This window comes from Typopeltis vanoorti, chromosome 24 (genome assembly GCF_054136105.1).
Source record: "Typopeltis vanoorti isolate ZY-2024b chromosome 24, IOZ_Tvanoo_1.0, whole genome shotgun sequence".
NCBI lineage: Eukaryota > Metazoa > Arthropoda > Arachnida > Uropygi > Thelyphonidae > Typopeltis > Typopeltis vanoorti.
This window is the reverse complement of record NC_143572.1, coordinates 83,109,303-83,132,761: the sequence shown is the minus strand read 5'-3', so window position 1 is coordinate 83,132,761 and position 23,459 is coordinate 83,109,303. Positions and strand designations below refer to the sequence as shown.

The 23,459-nt window shown below is 35.9% G+C and overlaps 1 protein-coding gene across 1 annotated transcript in view; it reads left to right on the top strand.

Annotated features, from left to right (window-relative positions):
- The window catches only part of LOC150093486 (uncharacterized), a 96,857-nt gene that overhangs the window by 2,476 nt on the left and 70,922 nt on the right, over window positions 1–23,459 (top strand). Inside the window, exon 3 of the mRNA XM_090413636.1 lies at window positions 17,533–17,655. Coding sequence (XP_090269762.1) covers window positions 17,533–17,655 — 123 coding nt within the window. The remainder of the gene's footprint in view (window positions 1–17,532; window positions 17,656–23,459) is intronic.

Sequence of the window (23,459 nt, the reverse complement as noted above, 5' to 3'; positions counted from 1 at the left end):
CTTTAGTTTCTCATTCATTTCTCTCATGATGCTCTATCGGTATGCACATTCATCTCCATCCCCTATTGTTTAGTTTCATTTCAGATGACACCATTCCCATAAGATTTTGTACATGATCCAACTTATTTCAAGAAGTGCAATAGACCATTGGAAGAAGTTTTGGCCATTATTAAAAACTTACATCAGGAAAAGGTATCTAATGAGATTCAAGAGAACGTTTGAAAAAATTCATATTGTTTTCTATTTTGAAAACATTTACAGTCGACTGTAATTGCCAAGTGATTAAAGTTTCATGAATTATTTTATTTATTAACATATTACAATCACTGCATTATAAAATAATGGAGTTGGTATTATGAAAACGAAATGAAAATGACCTGCGTGGGATGGGCAAAGCACATCGGGAATATTATTATTCCTGGTAGGGCTATCTAAGGCGTGAAGGCCATCCCACTCTGCCCAGCTAAATGCTAGCAGGTGAAGACAAAAGAGGAGATGGTGCAACTGCATTAATTTACTTCCCATTAGACATTCATGGCAAAGGATTTAACACAGCATACCATGCTGGCTTGGAAGTCGCCCAGTTCAATAAGGTCTGCATTGTTATTTGGTAGCAGCTCCAGGGTTGGCAATGACAAACTAGCGACTGGCGCTATCACGGATAAAAATAATGAAAAAACTAGATTCAGACTCCGCAACCATTTAAAGACCAGAACCTGGAATATTAGGACTCCACTACAAATCAGGTCAACTCAAACTACTACAGCACAAACTAGGAAGATATAAATGGACTGTTATGAGACTTTGTGAAATTCGATGGCCCAAAATAAGAGAGCTAACAACAGATGAAAGATTGCACTTCTTTACTCTGGATATGATTGCAGCGAAAAAGGTGTTGGGTTTTTGATACACTAAACATCACGAAATTCTGTCATGGAATTTAGTCCTCTCAATAGCAGAATTGCTTTATTCTGCCTAGGAGGAAAACCTCTCAATATGACCATGATACATGTCAGTGCCCCAACCACAGGCCACAAGGATTCCTAAGTGGAGGAATTTTATGGTCAAGAAAAATCAGAGGAGCGAATTGAAAAGACATTCCGATTGTAATAACAAACTTGGAACACATCGGTAAATATTTTTGAAAATTATGGAGACAATTACCTTGTTTGAGTAAAAACTTTAGTTTGATATAACTAAAATCTACATTCGACGTTTCCACTTTATGTCAAGGTCGTCATATGGAACATACACTATATACAGAGAACAAGCTACACTACAATATAACTGGTTTGCTAAGGTTACTGACCAACTGACAACAATTGTTAGCATGACCTCCAGTGGAGGAAAAAAATTATACATCAACGCTAGAGTTCTATTATTAATATCTGTTGGCTGTAGAATTACATTGGGTGCAACAACAAGTCTATATATCTATCTATATACATATATCAACATCATGATTAGATTATACATATACATTCCAGCCAGTTGGTATGGAATGGTTTCTAATACTAGCTGGAGGTTGGCTAGAGGCCTGACTTATGCTGGATATTATATATTAGGTGGGCTGAATGCATGCCATCCAGATCCTTGTAATTTTCATGTCATATTTGTTGTTGATATTTGGGTGGTTTATCAGAATTTTTAGGCTTCCTTAAATTTCCTTTCATACAAGGTTATTGTATGTTGTAAAGAGTTGGTGCTTTTCCAGTTGATTTGGTGTCAGGTGTTGAGCGTGTGATCTGAGAGGCCTGCTTCAATATAATGGTTATATTTAATGTGTCTTATGTGTTCTTTCTTACGTATAGGGATTGTACGTCCTGCTTCACCAATGTACGATACGTTACAGGTGCAGCGGATGTAATAAACTCCAGGATGTGGCATTGGGAAGAGAGGATCCTTAGAGGAGTTGAATATGGTTTTAAAGGTGGCATTGAGGTTGTAATGATTCTGTTGATTTTTTCTCATAACTCTAATGTATGTTATGGCTATGGTTTCACTGTAATCTAGATCCTTTTTTGTTGATGTTTTATGGAGTATTTTATTAATAGTATTTTTGTTGTAGCCATTATTTATGAATATGTCGCTGGTGATTTTTAGTTCTTGTTCCAGGGCTTGCTGGTTAGAGCAAATTGTTGTAGCTCTGTTTTATAGGGTGTTAATGACTATATTTTTGTGATGGGTGGTGGTATTAATTAGTGTATATGTATTGGCCGGGGTGTATCGCTTTTTGGTAGACCGTGAAGGATAGACTGCCTGAAGGAAGACGTATGACTAGTGTGTCCAGGAACGGAATCGAGTTTTGATTTTCAATTTTGATGGTAAATTGTATGCATTCGTGTTGTGTGTTCAGGTGGCCAAGGAATGTGTTTAGCGTTTGTCGCCCGTGCGGACAGACAGAGCCTTTGAGCCCTTGGCTCAAAGGTTTCCATGTAGAAGTTAGCGATTGGGGGGGGGGGGTTAGTGGTGAGCCCATGGCTGTACCTTCGTTTTTCAGGTAAATTTGTTTTTCCACACGAAGTAACCGGACTGTAGTACGTGAGCAAAGATGGCCGTAATGTCAAGCGGAAATTTTTTCTCTAGTAGGAGAATTGTGTCATTAATGGTGACATTTGTGTAAAGGGCAGAAACGTCGAAACTGATTAATAAGTCGTCTTTATCGAGTGTTATATTTTTAATTTTGTTTATAAAGTGTTGTGTGTTCTTTATGTAGGAGGGGGAATGACCTACCAACTCCTTGAGTGTTGACGCTAAATTCTTGGCTAAGTGGTAATTAGGGCTGTCAACCAAATCAATTGGAAAAGCACCCTTTCTTTACACCATACGAAAACATGGTATTAAAGGAAATTTAAGAAAGCCTGTGAAATTCTGATAAACCACCCAAATATCAACAACAAAGATGGCATGAGAATTCCAAGGCTCTTGATGTCACACATTCAGCTCACCTAACATACAAGATCCAGCATAAGCCAGGACTCTAGCCAACATTCAGATAGTATTAGAAACCATTCCATACCAACTGGCTTGAATGTACATGTATAATCTAATCATGACGTTAATATATGTATATAGATAGATATATAGACTTGTTTTTGCGCCCAATGTAATTCTACAACCAACAGATATTAATGATAGGACTCTACCGTTGTTGTATTTTTTTATTTTTTTTTCACCAGAGATCTGGCCAACAATTGTTGTAGCGGTTGGTCAATAAGTTTAACAAACCAGTTAGATTGTAGTGAAGCTTGTTCTCTGTACATGGTGTGTATGCTCTAGAAGATGACCTTTACATATCGGTCGATGCGTCGAATATAGATTTTAGTTAAATTAAACTGAAGTTTTTATTCAAACACGGCAGTTGTCACCATAATTTTCAAAAATGTATTCGGATCACCGTGTAAGCCTAAAAGAAAGGATTCAGATTATCCATGGAAATGATACCCACAAATCGCAAGGTACGGTACGTTAAAGATGCGTATTTCTCAATTGATCAATCGGCTGGCCTTTCTAAAAAGATGCAGAGACAGTAACCTGGATATATATATATATATATATATATATCCAAACAGCCCGCCAAAACCTACCAATATCTCAAAATCTACTTTCAAAATTGCGATCTGAACTATCGAGCTATTTATATCCAGACATTCTACAAGTACTTGAAATAATTATTCAAAATTCGGCCAAATATACCCTGGAAAAACAAAAACTTTCATCACCATTATCATGCGTATCAAAGATTTAGGCCTAACATGGCCTGTTCCGCCCTTAGAAGTCGTAGTTTACGAGGACGTCCTGATTATCTTTTTCCTAATGGCTTGTACTTTAAGGCTTGTTTTGGTAATTTTTCTGTTTTCATTTCTTTGAACGCGTTTAATCCATTTATGTTTATATTTTGTAATTTTTTTCTATTACTGGTTCTTGGTTTAATTCTTCCATAATTTCTTTTGTGATCAAAAATGGGTATACAGTGCAGTTTTTCTCATAAACTTTATTTCTGCTGTTGTTAATCTTTGTTGTTTTAGTCTTTTCGTTTAATTGTCAAGATTTTGCTTCCATACATTAAGACTGGTAGGGCTAATGTATTATACACTTTTAGTCTGGTTTGTTTTTGAACTAGGTTTGGTTTAAATATAGAGTTAATTACACCTGTCCTTTTTAAATATTTTGCAATTTTTACGTTTGTCTTTTTCATTTTCATATGTGATCATACATCCTAGGTAGTTAAATGAATCCACCTGTTCTAAGATCTTGTTATCTATTACTATTTTAGTTCTTACTGGATCTTCTTTAAAGGCCATAGTTTTTGATTTTTCTGTTGATATTATCATACCATAATCTTTGGATATCTCATTTAGATCTAAAATAGCTTTCTGTAAGTTATCTTCAGAATTTGAAATTATTATTTGGTCGTCAGCAAAGAGGAGAGTGTTTAAGGTGACTGTAGTAGAGAGTTTAATTCCTCGATGTAAATTTTTATTCCATTTTATTATTATTTCATTTAAGTAGACATTAAAAACAGTTGCTGAGAAGGGGGCCATCCCTGTTGGACCACTTGGATTTTCTCTGTCGTATATGATAGCTCGTGATTTAATCTTATTTGTATTTGATTATTTTCATATATACTTGTGATAGCTTTTAGGATATTATTTTGTGTTTGTCTTTCTTTTAATATGTTAAATAATATGTTGCTTTTAACTTTGTCAAATGCTTTTTCACAGTCAATAAATGCAATATGTGTTTCTAAATTGTATTCTTTTCTTTTCTCTATTATTAATTTTAGGCAAAAGGCCGGGTCTATACATGATCGTCCTTTTCTAAATCCATTCTGTACTTCTAAAATTAAGTTTTCAGAATATTTCATTAGTTTGCTATTTAAGATTCTGCTATATATATATATATATATATATATATCAGTGGCGCACCCAGAGGGGGGGGGGAATAGCCCGGGCACCCCCCCCAAAGAAAAGGAAAAAAACAAACACTAGAAAATTTTCCAAAAATCTTTCCCTAATTTAAATTCATTTTTTTTTATTTATGTTGTGTCGTGTCTTCTATTGCTATACTACTTATGAATTAGCGATCACTGCAGATGCTCAGTCATAGGTCGTATGCGATACGTTGTGGGTATTCGCAAATCGTCTACTCAACCTGGCCTCCCCCCCCCCCCCCAAAGGTTAAATCCTTAGCGCTCGGCCCCCTCCATGATTAAATCCTGAGTGCGCCACTGATATATATATATATATATATATATATATATATATTGTAACAGGAATTTAGTATACTGATATGTCTATAGTTTTTAGGGTATTAAATTTTTATTCCATTTTATTATATCATTTAAGTTTAAAAAGAGTTGCTGAGAGCTTTATGTACGGTAAATTACTGTATTTTTACATTTGTGAAAAGGGCAGAAACGTCGAAACTGACTAATAAGTCGTCTTTGTCGAGTGTTGGGTTTTTAATTTTGTTTATAAAGTGTTGTGTGTTCTTTATGTACGAGAGGAATGACCTACCACCTCCTTGAGTGTTAACGCTAATTTCTTGGTTAAGTGTGAATTAGGGCTGTCTATCCCTTCCACAATCAATTGGTCGAAGCGGAACATTTTGTTTGTGTATTTTTGGGATTCCAGATATTCTGGGGGACGAGCGTAGTGGGGTATGAGTTTTTTCACCGTGTCCGGTGGCCAAGAAGTGACGGACTTGAGTAGTTTCTCTGTTTTGTCCTTTATCTTGTTCGTTGGGTTATAGTTTATCAGATTATGTGTTGTTATCGGCTTCTAGTTGATTCATCTGAAGTATGTATTTTGTCCTCTTTATTGCTGGTAGTTCCGTTTTTGTGAGTTTGTTCTATATGGTTTTCTTATTGTTCAGGACATTACTTGTTTCTAATCGCATTTTATCGGCTATATTGTTGGGTTGGAACCTGATGCCTCTTTCTACATGGTAAATAAAATCCAATTTGTTTAGCTTTTTTTAGGTTCTATTGCGTAGTTAAGTCCTTTATCCAGTAGCGTAAGTTCGCCGCTGTTTAAGGTGTGGCTTGATAGGTTGATCACATGGTCCTAGCTTGCCGATGGTTGGTAGCTCCTTGTTTCCCTAGTTTGCTATTCTTTTTTGGAGGTGTTTACCGGGGAGGAGGTCTCTCCTGATTGGTTGGATTCCTGTGATTGACCGCCATATTTCGCCGTTGTTACAAACTGTGAAATTTGTTCCTGAGTTTTTCTTTAGTTTTACTCTCGGGGGCCCTGTAACTCCTAGAGAGCGCGCCCCCTGGGTGGCGGATAGGGGACCCCACCGTGTGTGTGTGTGTGTGCTTGAGTGTATATGGTGGGGTGGTCCGAATATACTGAATAAGGACTCGTGGACCATAAGGGGCAATCATTTTGGTTGTAAGGGAAGCGGCACTCCCATGGACCCTAGCTAGATCTATCCTCTCCTTCTACTTTGAGGAAGATCCACTTACTTTAATCTTTCCTATAAGGCCTTATCAACCAACTTTTCTTATTTTATGATCCTTATGCTAGTAGAGTACTCGAGGGCCATGGGGTCTTTTTCATTTCTGGCCTTACAACTCTTCCCTCTCTATAAACCTTACTATAATCTTCTCTTTCCTCTTCAATATACCCTATTCCTCCTATGGGTTTAAATTCGGAAGAAGCCTTCAGGTAGCAGCCCTACCGCTGAAATATTCCATCTTCAGGCATCGAGAACATAATTCTACTTGTAAGCAGACAGAAAAAGATAATCGGATTGAATCTATCGGAAACGGCCCTAGAATGGAAAAGGCAAAACAAAAATGGAAACGACAAAATATAATACGCATAGCAAACTGGAATGTAAGAGGAATAGCATATAAAGAAATAGAATTAGACCAATTATTAAATGAAAGAAATTTTAAAATAGTAGTAATCACTGAAACAAACAAGAAATTAAAAGGAACAATGAGAACAGAAAATTTTAATGTGATATACAGTGGAGTCGACAGAGACCAAAGAGCGCAAACAGGTGTCATGATTTGGATTCATAACTCCCTTTCAAAACAGTTAAAACATTATAAATTATGGAATGAAAGAATAATAGAAGCTAGAATAAAAATAGATAGAGGCTATTTAACAATAATTGGTTAACAATAATGAAATAATAATAAAATGGAATAAAAATTTACATCAAGGAATTAAACTCTCTACTACAGTCCCTTAAACACTCTCCTCTTTGCCGACGACCAAATAATAATTTCAAATTCTGAAGATAACTTACAGAAAGCTATTTTAGATCTAAATGAGATAGCCAAAGATTATCGTATGATAATATCAACAGAAAAATCAAAAACTATGGCCTTTAAAGAAGATCCAGTAAGAACTAAAATAGTAATAGATAACAAGATCTTAGAACAGGTGAATTCATTTAACTACCTAGGATGTATGATCACATATGAAAATGACATAAACGTAAAAATTGCAAAATATTTAAAAAGGACAGGTGTAATTAACTCTATATTTAAACCAAACCTAGTTCAAAAACAAACCAGGCTAAACGTATACAATACATTAGCCCTACCAGTCTTAATGTATGGAAGCAAAACTGAACAATAAAACAAAAAGACTAAAAAAAACAAAGATTAACAACAGCAGAAACGAAGTTATTGAAAAAATTGCGAAGTATACCCTATCTGATCACAAAAGAAATGAAGAAGTAATGAAAGAATTAAACCAATAATAGAAAAAATTAAAAAATATAAACATAAATGGATGGACCACGTTCAAAGAATGAAAATAGAAAGATTACTAAAACAAGCCATAAAGTACAATCCTTTAGGAAAACGAAAAACCAGGACGTCCTCTTAAACGATGACTTCTAAGGCCGGAACAGGCCATGTAGGCCTAAATCCTTCACACGCATGATGAGTTTTTGTTTATTATTTTCCAGGGTATATTTGGCCGAATTGTCAGTAATTCTTTCAAGTACTTGTAGAATATCTGGATTTAAAAAGCTCGATAGTTCAGATTGCAGTTTTGAAACCAGATTTTGAGTTATTGCTAGGTTTTGGCGGGCAGTTTGGATCTGTTCTCTAAGCATTGCTTTTTCTGTGCGGTCACATATATATATATACGATGTGCTTTAGCGGACGTAAATTTCTTTTTCAGATTGATGCAGATAGGAATAAGGTTATTGTCTCTGCATCTCATTAGAAAGGCCAGCCGATTGATCGAGAGGGAAATATGTATCTTTAACTTACCGTACCGATTACTTATCAACCGCTACAACAATTGTTGGCCTGTCCTCTGGTAAAAAAAAATATATATATATATATATATATATATATATATATATATATATATATATATATATATATACATCAACGCTTGAGTCTTATTATTAATGTTATCTGTTGGTTGTAGAATTACATTGGGCCCAACATTAAGTCCATGCATATTTATGTGTACATTTATTAACATCATAATTGTTCATGTAAATTCCAGCGAATTGCAATGGAATGGTATCTAATACTAGCTAAAGGTTGGCTAGAGTCCTGACTTATGCTGGATCTTATATATTAGATGGGCTGAATGTGAGCCATCCAGATCCTTGGAATTTTCATGCAATCTTTGTTGTTGATATTTGTTTGGTTTATCAGAATTTCGCAGGCTTCCTTAAATTTCCTTTCATAGCATGTTTTTGTACGGTGTAAAGAGCGGGAGCTTTTCCAGTTGATTTGGTTGACAGCCCTAATTACCACTTAGCCATGAAATTAGCGTCAACACTCAAGGGGTTGGTAGGTCATTTCCCCCTCCTACATAAAGAAGACACAACACTTTATAACAAAACTAAAAACATAACACTCGATAAAGACGACTTATTATTCAGTTTCGACCTTTCTGCCCTTTACACAAATGTCCCCATCAATGACTCAATTCTTCTACTACAGAAAAAATTTCCGCCCGACATTACGGCTATCTTTGCCCACCTACTACAGTCCGGTTACTTCGTGTGGTAAAACAAATTTGCCTACCGAGTACAGCCATGGGCTCACCACTATCCGCCCCCCCCCCAATTGCTAACTTCTACATGGAAACCTTTGAGCCAAGTGCTCTTGATTCTGCCAATCTAATACCGACAGTTTGGCTTAGACACGTTGACGATGTGTTTGCTATCTGTCCGCACGAGCGACAAACGCTAAACACATTCCTTAGCCACCTGAACAAACAACACAAATGCATACAATTTACCAACGAAATTGAAAATCAAAACTCGCTTCCGTTCCTAAACACACTAGTCATACGTCTTCCTTCAGGCAGTCTATCCTTCACGGTCAACCAAAAACCGACACACCCCGGCCAATACATACATGCTAATTCATACCACCTCCCATCACAAAAATATAGAGTCATTAACACCCTTAAAAACAGAGCTACAACAATTTGCTCTAACCAGCAAGCCCTGAAACAAGAACTAAAAATCATCAGCGATACATTCATAAATAATGGCTATAACAAAAATACTATTAATAAAATACTCCATAAAACATCAACAAAAAAGAATCTAGATTAGAGTAAAACCATAGCCATCCCATACATTAAAGGGTTATCAGAAAAAATCAGCAGAATCCTACAACATTATAACCTCAATGCCACCGTTAAACCACCCACTAAACTTAAAACCATATTCAACTCCTCCAAGGATCCTCTCCTCCTATTTGCACATCCTGGAGTCTATTGCATCCGCTGCACCTGTAACTTATCGTACAAAGGTGAAGCAGGACGTACAATCCCTATACGTAGAAAGAACACATAAGACAGATTAAATATTACCATTATATTGAAGCAGGCCTCTCAGATCACGCGCTCAACACCTGACACCAAATAAACTGGAAAAGCACCCGCTCTTTACACCATACAAAACCTGGTATGAAAGTGTTAGATGATGATTGATGTGTCTGAAAGGACGAACCATTCACTCAGGATTTACCATGTTTAAAAGGAAGGCTGAAGGATGAAAAACGTGCACTTCAGCAGAACACAAGTGAAATTTCTAAATGTATAAGAAAATAATTTCCTTTCGTGTAAGTTATCATAATACTAGATTGTTTTACTTATTTATGAGAAGAAAATTATTTGTAAATATCACGTTCATTTGAGATGACTTATTTTTCTGTGAATCACTGAGTAACCCGTAAGCAAAGATCTAATGGTCGCGTGTATGTTAAATGAAAAGCCCGAGGCAGTGACGTACACGGAAAGCAACTCACGTTCGACTTCCGTGAAAAGGAGCTCCCAAGGCAGGGAGAAAGTAAGGGAACGAGACTATCATAGCACCGTGTGGGAAATTTAGAAGGAAAAAGAGGGCGCTAACAAGAGAAATAAAAGGAGCTCTCTAGGTCAAGGAAGAGGTCTTTCTCATCTCATCGGTTGTTGTTCCGGGGCCTTCCTGTTCGAGTGGAATCGTGCCCAAGACAGCGATGTGCAATGGCGGGAGATTCAAGCAGTCTGTTCAGTGAACTCCTGATGGAAGATCAGCGTGTGATAGCGAGCGCTCTCCTTGGAAGCGGATGCAGGCACGAACATGTCTGCAGCTAACCTCCGACAACGCGGAAACGATGCTGTATACGAAGATAGGGCTACTTAGTGATAACCAGATCCTGCACGTGGCGTCATGGAAGATTCAATTCGCGGGCAACACAAGACCAGCAGAACCTGATTCCAGCTCAGTGATGGTAAAGTAGACTTTTGTTTCATGTTAAATAGTTGGTATTGGAGAGAAGAAATTACTTTGTGATATGATTGATGTTTCGACAGTCTAGTTAATGAACTCTAAGTAGAATTTTGTGATATGTAACATAATTGATGTCCATCTGGCATATTGTCCTGGACCGATTATTAATGAGAGAGACAGAGTCAAATTTGTGTGACATATGTTACAGGTAGAATTGAATTGAGATTGCTTTGATATTAAGCCTCAGAGCTTAGAAGGGAAATTTAGGAGAAAGAGAGTTATTGTTTGGAAGTACTGTGCTTAGTGATATGCTTAGTTTTGTTTGCTATGATTTTTGAACTAATTTAGTGTGAATTGACCTTATAACCTAGAGTTGATTTGGCATGATTGAGTTTATTGAATATGTGGTATAATATGACTGTAAATGTGTTTCAAGTTCAAATAAACATGTATTTTGTTTAATTCTCAGTCTTGCCTGAATGTGATAGCCAACTCACCACTCACAAAATTCTGAACCATAAGCAGGAGGGGATTGATAGTTAAAGAATTAATTTAAAGGCCACGACTGTCAGTAAGAGTTACTAATGAGTTCAGGAAGATGGTTTAATGTTATTTCTATGATTTCTGATTTCTATGATTATGATAATGATTTCTATTCAGAAATCATTAGAATAGAAATCCACTCTATTATAGGATATAATCTAATGCAGCGTAAAAAAACAAATTTGCATATATCCGAAATGAGGACAAACTAAAAATTTTGATAAGCATAGATACGACTGCAGAGTAGATAAGAGGAAGAAGAAAAAATAAGGTTTTAGCGATAACTAACAAATATAACAAAAGGAAATTTAAGGAAGCCTATGAAATTCTGAAAAACCACCCAAATATCAACAACAAAGATGGCATGAAAATTCCAAGGATCTGGAAGGCACACATTCAGCCCACCTAATATATAAGATCCAGCATAAGTCAGGACTCTAGCCAACCTTCAGCTAGTATTAGAAACCATTCCATAACAACTGGCTGGAATGTACATGTATAATCACGATGTTAATATATGTATATAGATAGATACATCGACTTGTATTGTTGCACCCAAAGTAATTCTACAACCAACAGATAATATTAATAATAGGACTCTAGCGTTGATGTATTATTTTTTTTTCACCAGAGGTCAGGCCAACAATTGTTGTAGCGGTTGGTCAGTAACTTTAACAAACCAGTTAGATTGTAGTGCAGCTTGTTCTCTGTATATAGTGTGTATGCTCCAAAAGATGAACTTGACATAACGGACAAAACGTCGGATGTAGATTTTAGTTATATTAAACTAAAGTTTTTACTCAAACACGGAAGTTGTCTCCATAATTTTCAAAAATGTATTCGGATCGCCGTGTAAGCCTAATAGAAAGGAGTCATCGTTAAAGGTTTTCTCCCATTTGTCAGATCCTATGGCTATGGGGAGAGAAAGGAAGAGGTTTTGAATTGATCAATTTTGCCTACCAAATGAACGCATCGTTACTAACCCTGTTTTCCCATAAACCTTTCAGAAGATGGAAATGGACTTCCCCTGAAGGTAAAACGCACAACCAAATCGATTTAATCCTTGCAAGCACAAAATTTAAAAACTTCTTCAAACTCACAAGAACTTGATCATTTCATGGACCTGACATTGGCAATGACCACAATATGGTCATCACAAATATGAAACTGAGCGAAATATTACCTACAAAATCAACTCATAAAAGATCTAATATAATATAGAAAAATTTAGACACCCCCCAAAAAAATTAAAAGACCCCCCTTTTACTGCAATTAATTGGAGAATAGAAGATCGAACTCTTATCATGAATAACCAGAAAAGAGTTGATAGATGAAAATGTTACACAACCAAGCTTTTTCGAAAGGACCCCCCAACCGACTGATGATATTTTGGGCGAATTTTTCCAGGAAGTTCGGAGGAAGGAGATTACTCGATATTAAAAGAAGTCGTTGCAGCAGTTAGCTCCTCAAAAACAGAAAACTCACCGGGAGTTGATGGTTACAATGGAACTGATAAGCGAAGGAGGTGACATCATCATAAACACCTTGCTAAATTTATTTCAGTATGTGTGGAACTATTCCTAAAAAGGGAAACAGCAACAAATGTAGCAACTATAGAACAATAAGACTTATTAGTCATGGAAGCAAAATCCTGTTAAAATATTATTGTCAAGAATCGAAAAGAAAATAGAAAGCAGGCTATCAGAACAAGCAGGTTTCCGAATGTCCAGAATACAATCGACAATATTTTTACATTACACATAGTAGGTGAAAAATACATTGAATATTACAAAATAATCTATCACAGTTTTTTAGACCTTCAGAAAGCTTTTGACTCAATATTGCACGAGGCTTTATGGAAAAGTTTGGAACATTGTATGGTATAGACCAGTGTTTCCCAAACTTTTTGATGTCACGGACTCCCTGTAGCGAATGTTATTATGTCGGGGGGACCCCCCTGTAGTGAATGTTAATTCACCGCAGCCCCATAAAATCCAAAATGGAAATTTTTTTATATTTTACATATCATAAAGAAGTGATAAGTTACAATTTTGCAACACTAAATGTGTCATTTATGACAATGCAATACTGTTATATATATATGGAAGAATATGAACATATCAATTAGGCCAGGTGTGAGCAATATGATAGGATAAAGTTTAATGAAAATAAATTATCCCGCGGACCTCCCCGTGAACCATAGTTTGGGAAACACTGGTATAGACAAAAAATCATTAAGATTAATAAAGTTCTTTATTCCTCATGTGATATGAGAATTGAAATTAAAAATTACAGCAGTGAACTTTTCCAGGCAGAATGGGGGGGGGGGTAAGACAGGGATGCATCTTGATCCTCTTCTTTTTATTGTTTTCTGGCATATGTATGAGATGAAGCTCTTCATGAATGTTGGCAGACTAAGAATAAACAATATACGTTTTGCAGACGATATCGATCTTCTGGCAGAAAGTGAAGAAGAATTACAAGAGATAACCAGCTGTGTTTTCGGAACATTAAAAAAATGTTGATTACATATAAACCTGCAAAAAACAAAAACAATGATAACCTCATAATCAGATATTGAACACTTAAAGATACAAATTGATAATGCAAATAAGTTCACTTATCTACAAAGCACACTTAGTCGAGATGGTCGCTCGAAAACCGACATTAGTAGTAGAGTAGCCACTCTGAACAAGATCAAGATAAGATAAGGAATCGTGACGTTATTGGTTGTTCATTTGATAACATTGTGGGCGTGATGTCATGAGATTGGAATGTTTGGAATTTCCCTGGGGGAATATGTGTGTGTGACGTCACGTTGATTGTTTTGTTCGCATATGGAATTATGGGTGATGATTAGAGATAAGGATTTGTGTCGTGATTGGTGGTGCACTTCTGACAAGATCAAGATAAGATAAAGAATCATGACGTGGGTGTGTGTTGTTATGAGATGTAGATAAGTGACATCATTTGTTAGTTGTAAATAAGTGACGTTATTCTTTTGAATGGAAAAGGGAGATATATATTTGTGGATAAGGAATCGTGTCGTGATTGGTGAGACACTTCTGACACGATCAAGATCAAGATTAGATAAGGAATTGTGATGTGAATGTTTGTTGTTATGAGATGTAGATAAGTGATGTCATTTGTTAGTTGTAAATAAGTGATGTTGTTTTGAATGGAGAGGGAGATATATTAGTGAATAAGGAATCGTGTCGGGATTAGTGGGACACTTTTGACAAGATCAAGATAAGATAAGGAATCGTGATGTGATTGGTTTGAGGACGTCATTTTGTGTGATGTCATGGGTTTGGAATGTTAGGAATTTCCCTGGGGGCATATGTGTCAGTGACGTGAGTTCTTGTGTTTTGGTGTGCGTATGGAATTATGGGTGATGAAAGAGATAAGGAATCGTGTCGTGATTGGTGGGACACTTCTGACCAGATTAAGATCAAGATAAGATAAGGAATCATGACGTGAATGTTTGTTTTTATGAGATGTAGATAAGTGATGTCATTTGTTAGTTGTAAATAAGTGACTTTGTTTTGTTTTGAATGGAAAAGGGAGATATATTAGTGTATAAGGAATCGTGTTGATTGGTGGGACACTTCTGACCAGATCAAGATAAGATAAGGAATCGTGACGTGAATGTTTGTTGTTATAGAGTTTGGAATGTTTGGAATTTCTCTGTGACCGTTATCTGTCACGGACATCACGTGGTATTTTTGGTTCGCTTATGCCTTGTGGGTGATTTTTAGAGATAAGAATCGTGACGTTATGTGTTTGAAAATTCACAGTTTCGAGGTTTTCTGAATAATTTAATTATATGCTATGTCACTCAAACACACATTTTTTTTCTTCTATAGATGGCTCTACTAATTTTCCAATACATTTTAAGGTATTTCTTTCCTATTAAAGGGTGGGAATTCTTAGAGAAAGTCGTGATGGCGGCATTGTTTCGAGCTTTTCTGAATAATTTAATTATATACTGGTGTCCCTTAAACACACACTTTTTTTACTCCATAACTCATCCATATTTTCTTCTATATTCATATTCTAACTCAAATTCATATTTATTCCTAATTCATCAGAATATTTTGATTTGTCTAAATTGTAAGGATTTTTGTCACGAAGACTTGCGAATTCTCTTTAAACTGTGTACTGGTGGCAAGGAGACGCGGCAGTCGTAACAATGGAAGCAGACGACGCTTAGGACTTTTTTTTTTAGCAAAGTTTCCGCCGAGTGGTATCCATTTTTTTTTTTAAATGTGCCCGAAGTGAGAGAACAAGTACAACATTAGTGTTTGAAAGCAAATATAATTTTCTAGTTAGATCATACTACAGTACAATAGGTCATCGGCATTGCAAAAAGAGAGCTATGAGTTAATTTCAGCAAGCATTCATTCTGCGTAATGATCAAGACTTTCACCAGCTTTACCATTCATCACGAGTTCGAGTTTTACTTAAATTAAGATCTTAAAATTCAATAAATAAATAAATAAACATATCTTGTGTGAATTCACGGTGATTTCAAAAGTGATCTTACTTAAACATACATAACACATCAATGACACTGTTTGTTCTTTTAAGTTTACACATTTATTTCACAGATATTATTTACAATGCAATATGCAGAAATAGGCATTTACAGATATCACCAATGCATAAAAAACTATTCAGTATTAGAATTACGCTTACCAAAATATATGAGTAGTGATTATTTAAATTACAATTATCAAGTGTTATATTTAAGTTAAAAAATTAACTTACATTTCTTTCCAGAATGGGTATATCTTGGTACTATCTAGGTCTTCTGAATATTCAAAATTGTTGATTTTAACGTATACTCACAGCACAGAACACAAACACAAGTCTGATATTCCAGTTGACTTTTCCTTATAGGTTACTGGCGGCGAACATATATTCACAACACTTGTTTTTTGGTGACTAATAATACATTTGGTGATCACTAATTTCCCATCTCTCAATGCGGATTTTTTGTATTTTACTTTTAAAATTCAGTTAAATACATATTATAACCAGAATAAGTGAGTAAAATAAATAAAGAAATTGTGTGTGAATTATTTTCCCACACTGTTAATTTTCATTAGACTGGTTTGTAGATAACTGAGTGACTCATATCCGGTTAGGTAGACATTTGTCAAATAAATTATCATCGCAGTTTCTTCAAAGGTAAATTTTCTCAGAATTATGTATTACTCAAACTTTCTGTTGTGACTAAATGTTTACATTAGTGTTAGGTAGCAAAGGTTTGCAATTGACCTCGTGATGATGAGAAATAAGGTATTCGAATCACTTCCTTTCATACACGTATCGCGGTTTCTTCAAAGGCAAATTTCCCAAGGATTATGATGCTTTCTGTTGTGACTAAATGTTTTCACTAGTTTTGGGTAGCAAAGTTTGCAATTGACCTCATGTGATAATGAGAACTAAGTTATTCATTGTCACGTTGTCATTATTGATTTTCCATTGGTTCTGATTTTTTATTAATAGACTAATGGGGCTCGCTGTTTCCATTTGTCTTTCTAGTACTTGTAATAGTTGTATGCATTCAGAGGTTTGTAGTTCCAAAATGAGTTTTTGGAACTAATTTTAATTTTATGTTAATTTTATGTTATTTTTATAACAATGACATTTGAAAATTTAACATTAGTTGAATTTTTGGTGACCACATTAGCGAATTTTGTCTATAAAGTTATAAGGTGGGTTTTGCAATAGAAAATTAAAAATCATGTTCATGATTTTCAATCTGTTTTCTGATAAGTGAAATCCCATAAGTCATTATATATATATATATATATATATATATATATATATATATATATATATATATATATATATATATATATATATATATATATATTTTTTTTTTTTGATTGGGAAAAGATGTTGAGTGTGGTTATTTAGTAATACTATGTTAGTGAAACCATTGAGTAGTGTCGAAATTGCAAAAAACATTATGATGAGTAACATTTCATGAAAATACTTCAAACTGTTTAGTGAAACGTCCATAATGCATTTTTTAATTATTTTTTTTTGCTTGTTAGGATTTTTGGGAAGAGGTTTGAGGGCTGATGTTTAGTAAAATTGTGTTAGTGAAAGGATCACATAGCACTGCAATTGCAAAATCACATTATGATGAGTAATATTTATCTGAAATCTAGAAAGCAATTTAAGGTCTGTTTTTAATATAATATATACGTTTATAAGGTGTTTTTGCAATGGAATTAAAAACATGTTTTTTTTTAATAGCAATCATCCGTTATTCGTTTTGTTGATGGTGATGGGAATATATTTAAGCATCACCCCATTTTTGTAGAGGTTGATTTGCCAGGAGAAAATGAACAAAGCACAGGACGTGGTGTTAATCCACATGTAACAATCTTTGGTTTGGCTGGAGGAAGTCGCGACTCCCCCAAAAAAATTTATATAATTTACATTCAGTTTCTGGATGTGAAACTAAACTCTCTACTTCTATTATTGAACCCTCACTCTACAAGGACTTTTATTCTGGTCACCTAATTCTATCAAGTATCAAACCCATCAATTGGAGTATCAAATCCGATTTCTTGATCTTGAACTCTTTTCACCAGAGTGTTTTTTTTTTTTTTGGAATATTTCGAGATATGCTTAATGAGATCATTCAGCGTTTATAGAGTTCAGGAAGTTTTTCTCATGTTCGGTTGGGCATTAGTGCATCCAGTATAGAAAGCAACATTAACTTACCATTCATGTTGCTTTCTGAACTAACTATCCAAAGGATGGTTGATGCTTTTTATGCTCTCGCTCAATAGAAACGTGAGTTTCTTTTGGCAAATGATGTTATCGATGTCGTACTGATTAACATCTGCAACAATGGTGGTGGATTACTTTCTGAAAAAAAAACAAACTGTTGTAGAAATTTCTAACAAAGACAATCTTTGCATGCCCGAGTGCTTGTTCTGGGTGTTTCATCACATGTTGATGATGCCAAAACATACAGACAATTGCGATTAGATTGAAAAAGATACAAACAAAGAGGGCTTTAACTCTGCACAAAATTGTAGGGGTTCAGCTTGGTTCTTGTGGTATTCCAGAGGCTGCTCTCTTTCAAAAGAATTTGACTCCGGAATACCAAATCGTGATTTCTTCGGCAGATGCTGATTTTTCTATGGTGTTTCTGGGGACAAATGCAAGTAAAGATCTGTCTTTTATATCACAAACAGCATTATGATTTAGTGCATAGCATGCCAGCCCTGTTTGGGAATAACTATTATTGCCCAAGTTGCTTGAAAACATTCAAACAATCTATCAAATTGCAAATGCATAGATGCCAAAATGTGTGCATCTGCTGCCACACAAACACCAATCATAGTGTGCAGAACCTTCTTTTGTGTGAGTCATGCAATAGATTTTTCTACGGCAACGAATGTCTGAATATGCACATACAAAATAGTATTTCTTCAAAATTCCATCGTTGCTCACAGTGTTTGGCCACTTTCTCTACAGATGAAAGCCATGTCTGTCCACCTGAAAATTTCTGCAGCCACTGAAAATTAGTTCCCCCAAAACAAATGTGTTTTGTACAAAAATCGGAGGTCTCAAATAAGCAGACTTTTATGATTTTTTTGACACAGAAACTATAGCAAAAAATCATCTTCATGTACCAGTCTTATGTATAGCTGATTTCGGTAGTCACGAACGTGAATTCTGGGGTGAAAACTGTATGTGTCAGTTTCTAGATGAGTTTTTTTCTGTCATGAATATCATGAAATGGGGACAAGATTAGAGGATCCTTCGGACTGTCAAACCAAAATACGAAAATATCGTGTTATAGCACACAATTTTTGTGGTTTTGACGGGTACTTTATTTTGGAATATCTTTTTTCAAAAAATTTCCAACCCTGTGTAGTGTTTAACGGATTGAAGATACTATCTATTATGACCCATTAATCATCATATTTCTTGACAGTTTTTCCTATATTAGTGTCGCTCTTAGGAAACTCCCAGCCATGTTCGATCTCCCGAAGTTCGTAAGGGTTTCTTTCCTCATACGTTTCACACATCCGATTCTCTGGATTATCGTGGAGTCATCCCCAAAAAATCATATCTCCAGCTGGAATTTATGAACAAAGAAACTTGTACAGAGTTAGAGACTTGGTACGAAAATCGGCTAGACACTGAATACTGTCTGAAAGCATAACTTTTAGCTTATACGAAAGATGATGTGGATGTTTTGCATGACAGTTGCAACACTCTTTGCACTCTCTTCATAGAGCTCACCCAGATTGATCCCTTTCTCCATGACATTACAATTGCAGGAGTATGTTTGAGAGTATTTCTCCAAAACTTTTTCAAACCTAACACATTGGCCATACTTCCTGCTCGGGGTTACATAGGGGCAAACATGCAAAGTCGAAAGGCTTTGGCTTAGCTCAAATGACAAGTACAGCAGAACAACATAACCATACAACATGCATGTTCTGTGGGGGGAGAAGTCTGCATTGGACCTTATTTTGTCGATGGGAAATGTGGAAGCTTAATATTTGAATATTATTACAGTAGCTCCTTCCATGGTTGTCAAAATTGCTACAGACCAAATACATCCCAACCATACACAAACACAGACATGATTTCCAGTTTTGAGCAAACAAAGGATTGCGAAAACTATTTTCGTAGCAAAGGATTCGACGTTATCTCAATTTGGGAATGCCAATTTAATGCAGAAATTTCTGAAAACACAGCCTTGAAAAACTTTATTGCTGCTCTTAATATTCCAGATCCCATTTTACCTCGTAGTGCTCTGCATGGTGGTAGAATCGACTGCTACAAAATGTATCACAAAATTTAGTCAGAAGGGGAAGTTATTCACTATTTTGACTTCATTAGCCTTTATCCATGGGTAATGAAATACCAGGTATGTCCAATGGAACATCCCAAAGTTATTCTCAATAATTTCGACTATCCTCCTGGAGTATACTTTGGTATTTGCCATGCAAAAGTGGAAGCACCTACTGATCTCTTTTTACCGGTTTTGCCCATCACAATTAACGAAAAATTAATCCCCCCCCTGTGTGGAAAGTGTGCTTCCGAAATGGCCCTATTATGCTCTCATACGGACCGATCATTTACAGGTTATTGGTGCACTCCAGAATTAGATTTAGCACATGCGCGCAGTTAGAAAGTTATAGAATTTTACGAGGTGTGGCGTTTTTCTCAAAACTTTGAAGGGGAAGAAAATTTCTTTGCTCACTACATTGATACCTTTCTGAAGCTGAAACAGGAAGCATCTGGATGGTCTGAAGGTCAAAACCGACAGTCTTATCTGGACGAGTATTTTGCTAAGGGAAGGTGTTATGTTAAATAGTGAACACATTAGTAAAAACCTTGGTAAACGGTCACTTGCTAAACTTTGTTTGAATTCTCTATGGGGAAGGCTTGGCATGAGAATGTTAAGAACTCAGACTCAGCTGATTTCCTCCTGTGAAGACCTTGTAGAACTTTTTTTAGATAACAGTAAAGTTATCCAAGATGCCAGGTTAGTTTCAGAAGAGAAGATGATGGTTGCCTACTCTCCTATTGAAGGCACTGAGCCTGAAAATAGGAAATGGAATGCTGTTATCTCCTCATTTGTAGCTGCTTATGGTAGGATAAAGTTATGTGGGCTGTTAAATAAGTAATAAGACTAATTTTACTGTGGCGAAACTACTCATCACAATATTAATTTCTGTGGAATAAAGAAATGTTGCTGTCTGTACTAACAAAAGAGGTTGATCGATGGCGTATATGGGCTGATGTGCCAGAGTGTCACGTGACTAAATACAAGTGCTCATCGGCGCACCCAGTCTTCGAAATGGAAGCTTCCTTGAAACAGCGTTATGCAATTAAATTTCGTGTGCGTTTGCAAAAATCGGAATCAGACACTTTTAACATGATACGTGAAGCTTTCCACGATGACGTAATGCCAAGGGCAAGTGTTTTTCACTGGCATAAAAACTTTTAAGGAAGGAAGCCAAAATGTGGAAGATCTTGAACATGAGGGAAGACCTTCAACGTCCATCACAGAGACAATGATCAACACAGCAGCGATTATCATCAAGCATGTCAATAGGAAGCGTCCATTGCTGAAGAATGGCTTCTTATTGCACCACGATAATGCAAGGCTACATATTGCTGGTTATGTAGTGGACGTTTTGCAGAAGAACAACACAGATATCCTACCACACCCTCCATACAGTCCTGAGCTCGCACCGTGCGATTTCTGGCTGTTTCCTCAGATTAAGAAACCACTAAGTGGCCGCCATTTCGAAAGCAACAAAGCATGTGTAAAAGCTGCAGAGGCGGTTTTGAAAGAACTCTAAAAGAAACGGACTCTCACATGTGTTTAAAAAGTGGATGCAACGTTGGGACAAATGCATCGAGTCTCACTGTAGTCTTATTTATACATTTCTGTATAAATAAGACTATATTTATACAGAAAACAGATCACCTTTAATCGTCATCATTTACTGAACAGCCTACGTATATGAGGTGATGGAACCTTTGCAAAGACGGCTTTTATAGACAGATACTGATTCTGTCATTTTCAGCGAAAAACCGGTTGATTGGGGAGCTAGGTGACGAACTCGACGGTGACTTTATAGTTGAGTTTGTTACCACAGGCCCCAAATCTTATTCCTACAGAACGCGGGGGAGTAAGATTGTGACCAAATGCAAAGGCATTACTTTAAATTCTCGCGCGGCCACTGAGATTAATCTGGAATCTATGATAGCAGCAGTAAGGGGTGAGACACAAAACATCCAAATTCCTGTACCATTTTCTGTCCATAGAGACAAATGGAGCTGTCCTCAAAACGATCTCCGTAACAAAAAGATTTGGATACACTTTTGCGAAACGTATAGTGTCAACAGACACGTGCACTTTTCCTTGTGGGTATTTTAAAGGATAATTCCTTACATTCACATACCCCATAAGCAAAAGATGCCATCTATGGGACAGAAAACTAAACAACATTCTATCTGGTAGGTAAAAACCCATGATTGTTTCCCAACACGAAAATTTGCAGTGTCGCCCTTCTCTTGTACAGTTTTCAGATCAGTGTTATTATTATTACTATATTTCACAATAGCTTATTTTTTTTTCTTTCTTTCTTAGAATTTAAAAAGAAAAAATTCGTCTTGGCATGATTACATGGTGACTGTTATAAAAAAAAATCTTGACGGGGAGATTTTTTGATATTAAAATCAAGCATCTATTTGTTTTACATGATTTCTGATTATATAAAAATGATCACAGTCTAATTATGTTATCATTTTCGATATGTTCATACATCCATTTACATGCATTATTTCGGGAGCTACTCAGTCAGGAAAAACAACATTCGTGTTGTCTCTCATAGAACATTGTAATCAACTAATCAAACCATCACCGGAGCGAATTGTTTACTGTTACAGTGAAAAACAGGATAAATTTAAAAAATTTACCAACATAGAATTCGTGAATGGCTTGAAATTACCTGAAATTGATTCTAATGTGAGCAATTTACTCATTATCGATGATTTGGTTCACCAGGCTAAGGACAGCACGGAAATAGCTGATGTTTTCATAAAAGGTTCACATCACCAAAAACCTCAGTGTCATTCTACTGACACAAAATTTATTCTGTAAAGGTACACATTTTCCTACAATTTCTCTCAATAGTCGTTGTGTTATTCCTTTTAAAAATCCCTGAGACTCTTTAAAGTTTTCTCATTTAGCTTCCCAAATATTTCCAGGGCAAACGAACGTGTTAGTTCCGATTTATAAAGATGCAACACGGGAACCCCACTCATATTTAGTTTTAGACTTTAGACAGGAAACACCTGATATTTTACGCTTAAGGTCACAGATTTTCCCAGGAGAAGAACCTAATACAGTATTTATCCCTGAATGGCTGATAGACTCAAACGCTATGAATATCTCATCAAGTACTTATCTCATTCCTGTCCCAAACAAGCAAATTATGCTTTAAAACACTGCACCTCCAGCCAAATCACCACACTCTGTGAGATCTGCAATTGCTTCGATATCATCTTTGTTAATGTTGATCTTGATTTTAGGTGCAATTTTCTTCGCTATTTCATGTAATTTTCACTTGGCTCATGAACAACACAATCAATTTCTAGGTTCGAGGTAATCGCTTGTTGATTCAAGTCATCCA